The sequence below is a fragment of the Hevea brasiliensis genome, chromosome 16, assembly GCF_030052815.1.
Source record: "Hevea brasiliensis isolate MT/VB/25A 57/8 chromosome 16, ASM3005281v1, whole genome shotgun sequence".
Lineage (NCBI taxonomy): Eukaryota > Viridiplantae > Streptophyta > Magnoliopsida > Malpighiales > Euphorbiaceae > Hevea > Hevea brasiliensis.
This window is the reverse complement of record NC_079508.1, coordinates 55,803,139-55,817,783: the sequence shown is the minus strand read 5'-3', so window position 1 is coordinate 55,817,783 and position 14,645 is coordinate 55,803,139. Positions and strand designations below refer to the sequence as shown.

At 31.3% G+C, this 14,645-nt stretch overlaps 1 protein-coding gene across 3 annotated transcripts; it reads left to right on the top strand.

Annotated features, from left to right (window-relative positions):
* Positions 1-4,776: 4,776 nt before the first annotated feature.
* On the top strand, positions 4,777-14,236 carry LOC110645120 (uncharacterized). 3 transcript variants are annotated; one of them, XM_058138663.1, is made up of 4 exons: positions 4,777-5,022; positions 7,479-8,622; positions 13,019-13,135; positions 13,252-14,236. In XM_058138663.1, the coding sequence occupies exons 2-4, from the start codon at positions 7,486-7,488 to the stop codon at positions 13,849-13,851; spliced, it is 1,854 nt and encodes a 617-aa protein (XP_057994646.1). In that variant the 5' UTR covers positions 4,777-5,022; positions 7,479-7,485; the 3' UTR covers positions 13,852-14,236. The 3 variants fall into 3 exon arrangements, with proteins under 3 accessions (XP_057994646.1, XP_057994647.1, XP_057994648.1); XM_058138664.1 differs by having other exon boundaries at positions 4,777-5,100; XM_058138665.1 differs by lacking the exon at positions 4,777-5,022 and adding an exon at positions 5,050-5,160.
* Positions 14,237-14,645: the final 409 nt, after the last annotated feature.

The following is a 14,645-nucleotide window of genomic DNA, read 5'->3' as shown; positions in this document are numbered from 1 at the left end:
TTCTACACCTCAAGAACTTTCCATAGACACCAAAAACACCAAAATCCATCGAGCGGTTTACTCAATTTTTGTCCAGAAAGTTTTAACCCATTTTGAATTTTGAGCTAGATTTCTCGAAAACCGTAAACTCCACCAAAAATCTGAGAGTACCAGAGTGCTCTAATCGTTGAAAGCTTCACGTCAATACCCATTTCAAATTTTTCTGATACTGTTTTTTGATGGGTCCCACGAGACTTCACAATGTTTTTCCTAGCATTAAATGAGCTTAGAAAATTTCGTAAAAATTATATACTAACTCCCATATTATGGGCTTCGGGTAGGTACCTTCAATTTGCTGAAATTAAACAGTTGCTCGAATATGCAATTACGAGTAGGGGTGTGCAAAAGATCGGTTCGGTTCCGAACCAAACCGAACCGATAAAACCAAAAATCGAAAATCAAAAATTTTAAAAACCGAACCGAACCGATTGATAAGAGAAAATTGAACCGAATCGAACTGATAAATATCGGTTCAGTTTGGTTCGGTTTTAAATCGATCAAACCGAAATTTATAAAATTTCATATTTTTAACATTAAATCTAAATAATAAAAACATAAAAACAAAAAAAATTAGAAATCAAAACTCAAAAATCTTAAGGTTCGATTCGGTTTTCTTTGATTTCGATTCGGTTCGATTCAATTTGGTTCGATTTTTTTTATTTCTTATATATATTAATAATTTCGGTTCGGTTCGAATTTTTTTAATTTTTTATGAAAATAACCGAACCTAACCGATTAATCCGAAATTATCAAAATTATAAACCGAACCGATTAAATTTTAAAACCGAACCGATTGAACCGAATTAATCGGTTCGGTTCGATTTTTCGGTTTAAACCGAAAACTGCTCTCCCCTAATTACGGGCCGGGCAGACAGACTACCGAAAAGGTCTCTGAATTAGGTCGAGGTTGTAGGCTACCCCACCATTTTCAGACGTCCCGGACGCGTCTCCAGGGTCAGAATTGGCATAGGTAAACCCGAACCTTCATTTTTCTTAATTATCTACTACCTGATTTAGATTAAAAATCTATAAAATATTCGTGATAGGTTAGAAAAATATAATTCATTTTACGTTAGCTCTATAATATTACCAAGGACCGCGGGGCAAAGTTTTATAATTTTTGGAACTCAAATGGGTAGTTTTTGCAAAAAGGATAATTATAGGGACTAAATTATAATTTTTCAAATTGTGGTTGTTGACTGTTTGGGTAGGCCTAGGAGGAGCCATGTAATGTGATTGAGTTGTGAATGTATGACTTGTGGATATAGAAGTGCATTTTGAACTCTTTTTCAGGTTGGGTAGGTCCTAAATATAGGGGAGACTCTGTCGAATTTTCGATACGACTTAGGGTGTCATTGGTCTTTTTCCAAGCTTGTATCGAGTCAAATATATTAAATAATTATAATGAAATTTTTCAGATGAGCCGGGACAATTTTCCTCCTTCACCTAGCCGCCAAAATGACCTCGATTTAAGTCTGTGTGTAAAATATTAATTTTAATTATAATTTTGATATATTATATGTTCAAGCATGTCCATGCATCACTTATAAATATGTATCTATATAATTAAACACTAGGCACGTTTTATATTGCATTCATAATTGATAAAGTGCCATAGATGTTATTTGTGGTAATTTGGAGCGGTGTGCGTGCGTTGGTGTGCGTGTGGTATAGTATTGAATATGGACAGGACGGATAGACACAGCTTGAGAGACACTCGCTGAGACCCAATCCTTTATAGATAAGTTGGAGTAGGCACAGCTTGAGAGACACTCGCTGGCCCCCGCATTTGGTTTATTAAGCGAAAGTCCGGCTTGAAAGACACTCGCTGGCAGAGGTCAGATTAAGAGAGCTGTATAGGGGATCAGCTCCCATATATGTATTGTTTGAACAATGTTGAATATATGAGTGCTCCAAATTGCCTTTTTACTGTTATGATGTGATTTGTATAAAATTTATGATGATGTTGCATTTCATTCCTTATGATGCATTGGCTTTAGATAGCTATAGAAATTGTGATTAAAATTAGTATTTTACTCTCAGAGTTTAACGCTCACTCTTGTTCATCTATTTTTCCAAGCTGCAGGAGGATTACTTGTTGTAACTAATCTGCTCTTCTTCTTCACAGGTCAATTAGTAGTATCTAATGTATTTTGTATAATTGAGTTAAATTTTAGACTCCGCATGTGTTATGAATATTTTAATTAATTTGAGTCTGTAATATAATATTGTGTTAAATTTGTAAGAATACTAATTGCATGCATGATTGGATTGGATGAGGGAGGTGAGCTCCCATTGGATTTTATGATATTATGAGTATGTGGAGGGTGAGCTGAGTTCTCAAATTTATTATATATTATGATTAAAAGTCGGGTGAGTGAAAAGTTTCCCGTTTAATGATCAATTTTATGACAGAATTCTGTCCGGTTGAATTTTTGAAATTGAGCCCAAATGGGCCTTAAGATTGGGTTGAGGAATAATTAGGCTTACTACGGGTCTCAGGGGCTTTAGACTGGTTTAGGTTCTAATGCCAGTCCGGCCCATAAGTTGAGTCGTGACACAAAATTTTTAAAAGATTTGTAAAAAAGAATTTTAGAATATTTTTTTTTAGCAATGAGATAAAATTTTAAAAGTTAAAATTTGAAAATACTAAATAAAAAATTGATATTTAGTACAATAAATTCAGTTTTTATAAGAAAATATAAAAACAAAAATAATATAAAAAAGTTGTGCTACATGGTATTTTTTAAACATCCTTGTTAATTAAGGTAGTATACTGTTGTAAATTAATTTTAAAAATTCAGTTTAATATATATATATATATATATATATATATATATATATATATATATATATATATATATATATATACTCTATTTTTATCTTCATTTCATTTATATTTTAAAAATACATTTTCTTTTTTTTTACTACTTTTCTTTATCAAGTTATGAATTATTTTATAATGTAAAAAATCATTTTATAAAAAGTTTCGAAATAACAATGAAATCTTTCCTATTATTTTTTTCAAATAAATAAAAATCCTCATTAATATTTTGATAATTAAAATTCAGCTAAATATATTCAACGATAAGAAATTTATATAGAAACCCTTAATTCATAACCATAGAATAAAAGAAGTTATAATTTAGTTTTCAAAATACGATAAAAATATAATTTAATATTTTTTTACTTTAATATAAATAAATTAATTTTAAAATACATTTACATTAATAAAATAATTTTAAATTTAATCTTAAAATTTAAGTTGTTATAAATTTTAATTTATATAAGTAATTATTTTATTAACACAAATATATTGAATAACTTTTTATACTATGAAAATAAATGGCGAAGAAGGTTTTTAGTCTAAATGAGAAACAAACAAACATATTAGTTTTAAATTATGGCTCTTGAATTGATTTTGTCAACTTATAAATGGCTAAACACTTCGAAAATAACTTGAGCCATTTATTCAGAGGGTATTTAGCCTAATTTATAAGCTGATTAAATCAGATTATAATTTATAATTTTAATCTAACTTATTTGTTTAAAATATTTTTACATTTTTTATACTTATAAGAAAAAAAAAAAAAGAAATATGAACTTTTAACTTTAGTGATTATAAACCGAGTGATTATAAATTATTTTAATCAAATATTTTACTATATTATCATCACTTTATTCTATAATTTTATTATATACTATTAACAAAATTGTTGGTTATGATTTATTTCACATTTATTTCTTTTATTTTCTTTTAAATTATATCATATCTATTTCTAAAACAGTGACACGTCCATATAGATTAGCAAAAAAGGTTTGCAATCCCCTCCTTAGCTAGGGTGTTATATATATAGAGAAAGAGATTTGCAACCCTCTCATTTTTTAATATTAAATAACATGAATCTGTCTAATTTTATGGTAAATAAATATTTTAAATACGATTTAGTTTTAGTTATAAAAAATTATAATATAATTTTGATAATTTTCATTTAAGAAATTAATATTTGTGAATATAAAATTTTAATTTTTTTATTTCTTAAAAAAAATTCCAAAAAACTATCCCAATTTTCTTAAAGAATAATTAAAATATCTTGTTATTTAATACACAACACCCATACTCTATCTATATCTTCATTTCATTTATATTTTTAATATTATATATCCTTTATTTTACTATTTTTCTTTATCAAGTTATGAATTATTTTAATATATAAAATCATTTTATAAAAAGTTTCCAAATAACAATAAAACCTTTCCTATTATTTTTTTTTCAAATAAATCAAAATCCTCATTAATGTTTTAATAACTAAATTCAGCTAAATATATTCAACTAGAACAAATTTATATAAAAACCCTCAATTAATTAACCATAAAATATAAGATAAGTTATAATTTATTTTTCATAATATAATAAAATTATAATTTGATATTTTTAATTTTAATATAAATAAATTAATTTTAAAATATATTTATATTAGTTAAATAATATTTATTAAAATTTGCTATTATTTGATCACAAATTAAAAGAGTTAAATATTAAAATTATAATTAAACTATTATAAAAAAATAAAATAGAAATATTAATATTATTAATATCTATCATGAAGTTAATTTTAGCACAAACTAATTTGCGAATTATGTTACTTTCTTTATTAAAATAGATTAAATCGTATAAACTTTAATTTATTAATAGTTAATTTTAATAAAATATAACATAAACATACTTTACAAGAATTAACTTTTTTTTCCCTGAAAATAGAGGATTAACTCCTGCCTTTGCTCTAGTCCCAGCTAAGCTAATCCCCATATGATGAGAATATCAGACGGTTTTCGATCTTCAAAAACAATGGGGGAGATGGTTACCAGTGTATAAATTTGTCAGGCCAACGTTAAGGAAATTCTCTGCAAACTTCAATCATCCTCTCTCTGTTGGATAGGGGGACACTCAATCTCTCTATATCTCTCGCTGGCAAAAAAGAGGCGAGTCCTCGTCCTCTGATTGTACCTCTCTCTTTTTTTTTTTCCTTGTGTTAATCGCGAGGTAGCGATCTCACTGAGGTTAGGTTTTACCTTTTATTTTTTTTAAAGAAATTCTTGGCGAATTTTTGTTTCCATACGGTACGATTTCTTCATCTTGATTAATGGAATCAATTTGTCATATATTTTGTAAGTATCTATTGCTTTGTACTTGTTCAGGTATAAATTTTGGGGAAATTTTATGTAATGTAACGATTAGTAGGTTCAGAGCTTGATTTGTCATTTTTTTTAGGGTTTTCGTTCCTGTGAACTTGTAGTTGGCTAATTCATGTGCTTAAGATACTCCCAAGGTTGTTATTAGTAGATTTATGTTTTGAATTGATTTGCTACTATCCATGTAGATTCATTGCATTCTATTTTTCATTGTTCTTTGAGTGGCTTATAGTTGCTAAGAACTCTTATTGAGGCCTAGGATGCAGTTGTTCCAGTAGTTGGATACTATTTGAATTTACATGCAATGAATTTTGGATATTAGCTGGTTTCCATGTGGGAAGCCCAGTTCATTCTCCAGAAATATGAGAATGCGTTTACTTTAGCAGATTGTTTCTGGCTTCTTCTCAGATTTTTATTATCCATTGGTCCATTCAAATATAGGAAATGGGATGTTCCAATTTCCTAACTTGATAGGAAATTTTGGAAGGCTACATTCAATAGTTGAACACGTTTTCTAACTTTCTATTATAAACTTTAGAAATTAGGAGGAAACTCAGAGAACTGGAAAAAATATTTTCAGAAGACCATTTAAATCAGAAGAAGTTGAAAAACTGATTCTCTAAGAACTTTGTTTGATTTTTGAGTGGCAAATTTCCCAACAATGTCTTGTTTTGTTAGAAAATATTATAAAAATAAAAGTGCCCTTAAGTTTTAAATAAAAAGTGATTAGGTGATGTTAGAACTATGGAATCCTTGTTTTGATAAATTTCTTCATCTTGGAAATTGATGTCTTTTCTTGATTGACTATTTGTATTTTTCCCATCTCGTATCCTCTGCTTTACTTCATGCTTTGTCAGTTGAGTAAAACATGCAAGAAGAGAAAGCACAATGATAGCAATCTACTGGAGGATTTCTTGTCTGTGATATAATAAAGTTGAAGAGGATCAATATATTGATATAGGAAATACAATAAGGAAATGGAAAAAAATTAAAGGGTCCATAGGTTGCCACATGCAAATATCTAATTGACAGGATTAGAATTGTGGAAGGAAATATCTAGATGATTTGCTTTGTGACTCAAATTTCCTTCTTATTATTGGCCTTGGCTTTTTGGTGGGAGAAATTATTTTTGTATTATCAAAATTATCAAGCTCATATTACATTTGGAGCTTGTTTGGTTATTATTGAGATTTGTCTCTCTTTTCTGTTACTAATTCCTAATACCTAGTCCATATGTGGGAATGAAATTAGTCAATGAAGACCATTTCATTCCGATTCCTTTCAATATCAGTCAACAAGAACTTAAATCATAGGATTGAAGTCTTGGTTCCTGTTCCTGATCTATTATTCTTGGTGAACAAAATAAGGTCTTATGCTTCCAAAGAAGCATGGATGTGAGATTTGATGAACAAATGAGTGTTAATTCTCCCTACTTTATGAATGAGTTATAGGCTCCCTTTCATCTATTCTCTGCATTCGTGATCTAATAGATTATGTATCATCAACTCAAAAAATTTCTTCCCTCCCTCTTTCTCTCTCTCCCATGAGTAATATTCAAAAATTTTATTGTATAAGGTAGCATAGTATCAACCATAGTTGGGTGGTGCTGTAGACATTTAATATGAGTTTTTGCCACAATATACCTTACTTTGTGGTTACCAAAATGGCACCAAGTATGTGCATTGTTACATTGTCATGGTATGTGGGATAATATATTTTTTTAATTTACCATGAGGACTATATTATGAATTACATATTTCACATTGCTCAAAGTTATAATGTCTTAAGCAAAAATCTTGTATTTGTAGTCTCTCTTTTCTTTCCTTTTTTCCTTCCTTCCTTCCTTTTGGCTCTTACTGAATCTTGTCTTGTGCATATGTAGTTTGATGTTTTGGAATTTTAGTTCACGCTCTTATGGACATCATAGTTTGGTTTAATTTACCAGGGTAATAGCAAGTTGTGCAAACTTTGTAAGTGCCTCAATGGCACATTACACACTCCTATTTCTTCATCACTTGGATGATTTCTCATAATAATATGGTTTCTTCCTGTTGTCCTGTGTTGGGTTCTCTTTGAGATCTTGAGAGATTCTATGAATACTAGGAGCTCAATTCTTTGAACTCCTTTTAAGGGGAGGCAATTTGGCAATGCTGTTGGTTGTTGCCCCATTTATTTTAGTTGGTTTCACTTTTAAATGTCTAAATAAGGATCTATATTTGATTAAAAACTTTTATATGATTATCCAGGGTCCCAATGGATGAAATGAATGGCGAGGATGCTTTTAGCTCAATGCCAAAAAATAATGATCGCAATATTGAAGGTGAAATGGAGAAAGAACATAGGATGGAAGAGGTGGATAATGGTAAGAGTAGCAATGTTGAAATTGATATAGCTTCCTCAGAAACAATGATGGTGAATGATGAACAAGCAATTTTGATTCTTGGTGGTGAAGAGAAGAAACAATTTTTAAAAGAATTTGATATGAGTATTGTGTGTGAAGAGGGGAAAGAAAATATGCAAGTAAAGATGAACAATGAGAAGATTGACAATGCTGAAACTGAGATAACTTACTTGGAGCCGATGAATATGAATGCCAAAGAATCAATTTTGATTCTTGGTGGCAAAGAGAAGGATGAGCTTACAAAAGAGTCTAATGTGGTTATAGGACATGACAAGGAGAAAGAACATACAATAGAGGATTTGAATAGTAAAATGAATCCTAAAGAAGAAGTAGTGCATGTAGAAGATACTAGAGAAGAGGTGAAGAATGAAGAACAAGTAGGAGCTATCTTCAAGAAGAAAATAGATAAACCGAGGAAGAAGGGAAAGAAGGCCTCAAAGAAAAAGATGGCATTGAAGGGTATGAATGAAGTGATTGTCAAGGATACAAATGATCAAGAACCTTCAAGCAAGAACCTTCAAACTTTGAATAACAAAGATAATGTTGATGATGAAGGGTTGCATGAAGAAGATGCAAAACAAGAGGTGGAGAATGAAGATAAAGTAGAAGATATTTCCAAGAAGAAAATAGGCAAGTTGAGGAAAAGGGGGAGAAAAGGCTCAAAGAAGAAGATGGCTTTGAAGGGCATGAGTGAAATGATTGTCAAGGATAAGAATGACCAAGAACCTTCAAACAAAAAGGCAATAAGGAATGATAAACTTATGGGGATGATATTTATGTGTAGTTCTCAGACCAAGAAGGATTGCTACCGTTACATGGTTTTAGGTTTGCCAGCAAATAAGAGAGATGTTGTTCTACAAATTTGTGAAGGGATGAAGCTATTTTTGTTTGATTTTGATTTGAAATTGCTATATGGAATCTACAGAGCTACAGGACCTGGGGGTTATAATATTGAACCAAAGGCTTTCAAGTGTGCATTTCCCTCACAGGTTAGTGGCCATAGATTGTGTTTGAATTTTATTTTAATTTATAATGGGTGAAGATATCATAGGGAAAGTTTGCAAGCTCTTGCCTTTTACCTTTTTCTTTTCTTTTTATTTTTGTTTTGATAAGTGCTTATGACTAAGAAGATCTAAGGGGTTTCCTTTTATCTTCAGTTAATAACAATGTTTGTCAACCAATCACAAATAAACAATTAGAGTAGACATGTGACACTTTCTTCATGAGAACTCACATGTAAAGTAATCTTCATGTTTGAAGGAATTGATTTGCATCATTCCTTATGCCATTTGAATTTCAAGATAAAGCATTAGCTTTGTTTAACTATGATTTGTTGCAAATGATAACACTTTTTAATAGCTTGTTGCCGTTTGGATTTTAACACAGTGTTTGGGAGGAGGTAAGAGTAAACTATTTTTTTTCTAAGTAAAGTTTTTAAAGTGAGGTTTTTCATGTTTTTTAAACTTTCATAATTTTTTAGTGTTTGAGAAGAAGATAAAGTTTTTTAAGGTATTTAAAGATTTTAAAGAGAAAACCTTCTTAATTTACAATTTTGTGGTTGGAAAATAGGGATTTTGAAAACTTCCAAAAACCTTACTTTATAAAACCACATATTCTCCCAAATACAAGTTGAAGGTTTTTAAATCTTGAAAAACCTCTCATTACTTTAAAAATTCTCCCCCCAAACAAAGGTTAAGTTTCCTGCATAGGGATGGATGCACATAGGGGTCAAGAGGGGCACTGAGCCCCTCTGAAATTTTAAAATTTTTTAGGGTTACGATGATAGTTACTCAAAAAACAATATTTTTTACTACTATCAAATTTTGATGGGGCATCGGATTTCTCGAGTATTTTAAAAGCTTTTAGGGGTTTATTAATAATTTTATATAAAAAAAAGCTCTAAATTCTTTATTAAAAAATGACATCAACAGTGAAAGACAAGCTCTTTTGCCAAAAAAAGATAAATCCAAACCGTTATTACCTCTTGGTTTTTTCTTCTCCATCAATTCTGTTTTATCATTTTTCTCTGTTAACAAATCCACAATTATCAACTTTATTCATTGAAATTTAAATTATTGGACAAGATTATTAAATGGAAGTCTAACTTAGGTCTCTCATCATTTTTTCATGGATTTAAAATTTTAGTGGTTTTCTTTACATAGTCTCATTGTTATTGTTAGATTCTCCCCGTGTTGAAAATTTCTTCATACTCAAGTTAGAAAAAAAAAATTTATTTCACATCGTTTATTTTATTTAATCTATAATTTTAATTGAATTTGCTTTCATGATTGTTCTGAAAAAATAATAGATTTGAAATAAATTAGACAAGTTTTTTAATTTTAGACCATCAATATATTTTAAGTTAGTAATTCATAATATTAAACATTCATGTATTTTTAAATTAATAGCAATTTCATTTAATTTTTAACAAGTCAATTTTATTCAAAAACTTAAAGTGTTTATTTTTGTCACTCTAGTCATTGAATGTTTTTGTCTTATAGTTATGGAATGATTTTATCCATTAATCACTGTAGAATTATTATCGTCGTCAATCAACTTGTTCAATCATCACCTAAGCAAGTGATTAACAAATCACATGTTTTAATTGAACCTCCTAAGTGAAATTTTTGCGCTCGTCACTGTTCCTGCACCTATATATTGATGCAGGATTTTACCTCAATTAGGAGATATTTTAATTTCCCCAATAAACCCTACATTATGATCGAACATAATCCTATGCTTCTTGATCATTTGAATTTGAATTTTATTGAACTCCTTCAACATAAGGATTTTACCCCCATTTGGCCATTTTTACTCTTAGGTCACTACTTGACCATTTTGGCTATTAGCCATTTTTCTTGGAGCTGAATCTTGTTTACCCTTTTATTCAAGTGGATCTCCATGACTTGCATCATATATGCTTTGTGTCAAATTGTATGGCATGGATATCTGAATCCTCACCATATAGTACTCCCTCTGTCCCAATTCAAATGCTTTTTAAGGTAGTTCATTTTTATAAGATAATACTAATAATTGACTTGAGTACCCTTGTATTTAATTAAGATAGAGAAAGATGACAAGAAAGAGATAAATGCATTGGGAATAACAACAGACAAGTGTAAATTTGGAAAAAAATAATGCTTAATTTTCTAAAAAGGCAAATAAATCGAGAAAAAATTATAAAATATCACTTGAAATAGGACAGAGGTAGTATATGCTAACCTTCCTCTTGTTTTGGACCATATTTAACCTTAATTCTGTGTAATAAAATATTGCTTATAGGGCTTTAATGTTTCTCTTCATTCTATGCAGACGTACCATATTGACCAACACTTATCTTTCTAAACCCTAGTTACTTGTTTACCTTCTTATAGACGTGCTTGATTCATGTTTAGCTTTCACAGGATGGCTGATGTGGTTTTGACCTAAGGTATGATTTGTCTAATTGGGTAATGAACTATTGTGAATGATGAACTCCATAAACCAATCTACTCTAGAGTGAAAGTGTGGTGAATTCACAAACTAAGAATATTACCTCACATATTCATTACACTTGAAGATTTTGTACTTAGCACACCATCTATTAAACATGTTTAACCTATAAATTGGCCCACTTGCCAATGAGATTAGACAGAAAGTTGGCACCTTTTTATAGGCAAAGGACAATATTGTGTGGGAGTCAGGTTCCTTGTTTTCTATAATTTTTTTTTTTAAATAATAATAAGATGAAACAGGGGAAGTTCCTTCTTTTATAAGGTAAGCAACCTCCTCTTATTTTTTTTGAAATTTTTTTTTTAAATAATATGCTTATTAATGAATTTACACCTTCAATGTATCAAAAAAATGTAAAAAAGGAAAAACTGCTATAGTGAGCCATGGTTTGGTATCAATATTAGCGATTTTTATCTCTTTTATGCTTACAGCAATTTTTGGTGTAAGGGATATCGGGCTATATATTATGCTATTTTAAATTAAATGCTTCTTCTCTAGCTTTCTAGGTTGCCATTTGTACCTTATTCTAATATATTCTTGTTGAGTAAGGACACTTGGATATGGGTATGATGCTCACAAACTTCAAATTAATGGAAAATACAGAAGATAGCCTAGTTTGAACCTTGTATATGCATGTATATTTTGGCACTCATGCTCAAGTCCAACCAACAAAGTGGCCAATTATCTAGTGTCATAAATGGTAAACTATGCTTGCTTGTAAATTTTAGTTGCCTATTCATCAGCAAAATAGAACTTGGGACATATTTGAGTTTCCAAGAAAATAATAGAGGCCTACTTGAAAGCTTGAACTTTGAAATTAGCATTTTGGCTTGAGCTTATATTCCATCAAATTAATTTTCTATCTTTAGATCAAATAGGATTTGTTTTGTCTTTTGAGTTTTCAAAATTATGATATCATATTCCAAGTGGCACCAATATAGAAGAAAGTCTATGTTTGTCTATACAAGAATGTATACTTTTTCACACTATGTTTGGATGGAGGTTTTTGAAGGTAAACCAATGTTTTACAAGGTTGGTAACCATGCCTTTGTTTGGGATGAGGGTACTAATTAGGAGGGTTTGGGGGTGGCAGATTAATGTTTAACGTTTCATGTCATCTCCTTTGCCAGGCCTTGCCTTCTTAAGCAGCAGTCAAGTTTAGTAGTTCCAGGCAAGATATTCATGAAATGGTGTGATTCACTTGATTATTTTAGCAAACTCAAAGCAATCAGTTTAAAATAGGAGAATGGTCAATGTTAATATGAAGACGAGATTCGTGTTGATTTGTGCAAGGTTCATCAAGAGTGTTTATGAAAGGGGCCTTTTTGTGGGCCATACAGAATCCTAAAAATGAAAATTTTAACTCGTGGGCCATACAGAATCCTAAAAATGAAAATTTTAACTCACTCTTCTTTCACCAACATGAAGCTACATTAGCACATCATTCATCTTACTTCTGAAAGACAGCATTTAGCAAATTCTTAGTTGATTAGTTCAAGGGATCCTGAATGTATGCCAAAAAGCATTGATGTTTTGTCAAGTCAGAATAAATGCTTCCTGAAAGTGTTTTCCCATTTATGAAGAAGTTAAATTCAGTTGATTTTACACTTGATTCTCTAATTGCTTGGCCGACCAGAGTTACTTGATTTGCTTTAGAAACTATCTTCTGTTCTTTTTTCACTTACAAAAAAATAAAAATAATAAACCTGGATCTTGGCTGCATGGCAAGTTGGTTAATTATAACTTTCTGTTGTTCTTCCCTACCGTGCAATTGAGGATATTAGTATTATTTTTTGTCAGTTTTGTGATCAAATATTTTTGTTTTCCATATATCTACCTGGTTTAGTAGCCTGAAACAAAAATTAATGGCAATAAAATGATTTTTTATGGTAGGTGCGGTTCAATGTTTATAAGGACTGCATACCGCTGCCAGAGGAGAAGTTTAAAAAGGTCATCAAAGACAACTATTACCAGAAGAACAAATTTGATTGTCGATTGACATCAGAACAGGTTTGACCTTATTTAGTTATGAATATATCTATCAAAGTTGCTATTGGCATCAGGTAAATAAAGGATGATGCTACATCTAGATCATTTGACAAATGGTGATTGCTTCTTGTCTACAGGTGAAGAATTTGTGCAAACTTTTTCGAGCTGTTAGCAAAACCTCCATGTCAAAGGGGTTGCAAAGAAATCCTGGTGCAGAGACGCATACATTTACAGATCGAGAGAAGAGTAGAAAACGGAGTCACAGAGCAGAAACCCATAAATTTGCAGATCAGCACGGGGCTAGGAAGCGACACTGTAACACCTATAAAAGGGAAATTTATGCATCCCCTGTTGCACCTCTGTCATCACGTGTACCTTTACCCCCAGCATCAACTCTTGCACCCCCTCCACGATCATATTCTTATGAAGGGAACTTGGAAATGAATGATTACAGAAGGGATCCATTTGTTGAGCATCAGTACAGACGATTCCGAGATTTGGAGCTGAGGCATCAAGAGCAGACGGAGCATGTAAGGAACTCATTCCATGAGCAGCATCAAGGGGAGATTGAACTCGTTGATCCCTATGTACTGCACAGAGACCTGGTTTTGTACCGTGATCTCTCATATTCTGCTTCCCAGCCATCTGAATACTGGTCTCACACGAGGACATTTCTTCGTCCTGTTCAGAGTAGGGGTCGACATGACCAGTATATTGGTACTAGATCAAGGTACTGAGAACTGAGAAGATTTCTGAAAGTGTGAAATTAGTGGCAGCCACATTGAATTTGGGCCGTCTTTTACATGAGCTGTGAGCATCTGCAATCTCTTTAGGCAGAAACTGTTACTTGCTCTCAAAAAATGTCCAGAGTCCTGAATCTCTAGCATGCTGCTGACTGCTGTTTACTCAGTTTCAGTTTATTGATTTTATTTAATGCCAAGTATTCCTAGCTTAAAAGCATGTTGTAATCAAACAATCACCAGGAAACTATTTGCTTTTTCTTGACCCGTCATTCGAAAACATTGTTTAGTGAGATTTTCAACTCTTAAGGTTCTGTGTATCGGCCTAGCAATTACTGAATGCAATTTGGAGCCATAAGTGGTTCCTCTATCTTAGATACAATTAATGCCACAAATGAGTTACAAGCTCGGATATCGTCTGCACCTGGTGTTCTTTATTTTTCAAAGTTCTGCCTTACAAATCAGTTTGGGATGGCCACCAGGAAGACCAATGGCAAATGATGTCCAATTATGGGAGAAGGAGATCAAGTAAATTTATTGATGTCCTAGGAAATTTCCCACAACTGGTCCATGATGGGCAAGTGTCTGTGACTAAGTGGCTGCCTATTTCTTGTGATGGAACACCTGATATGGCAAATATTTGTCAATGATTTCTCTACAATCTCTTCGAATGAAAAATATTGAATTGGAGCCCTGAAATATATACAGAATTGTTCTCTGCTCGACTCTGTAAAACTGTAGAGTGGTACAAGGTCCACATGGCATTTCCCCTACAAAATTATTAGTGTGTG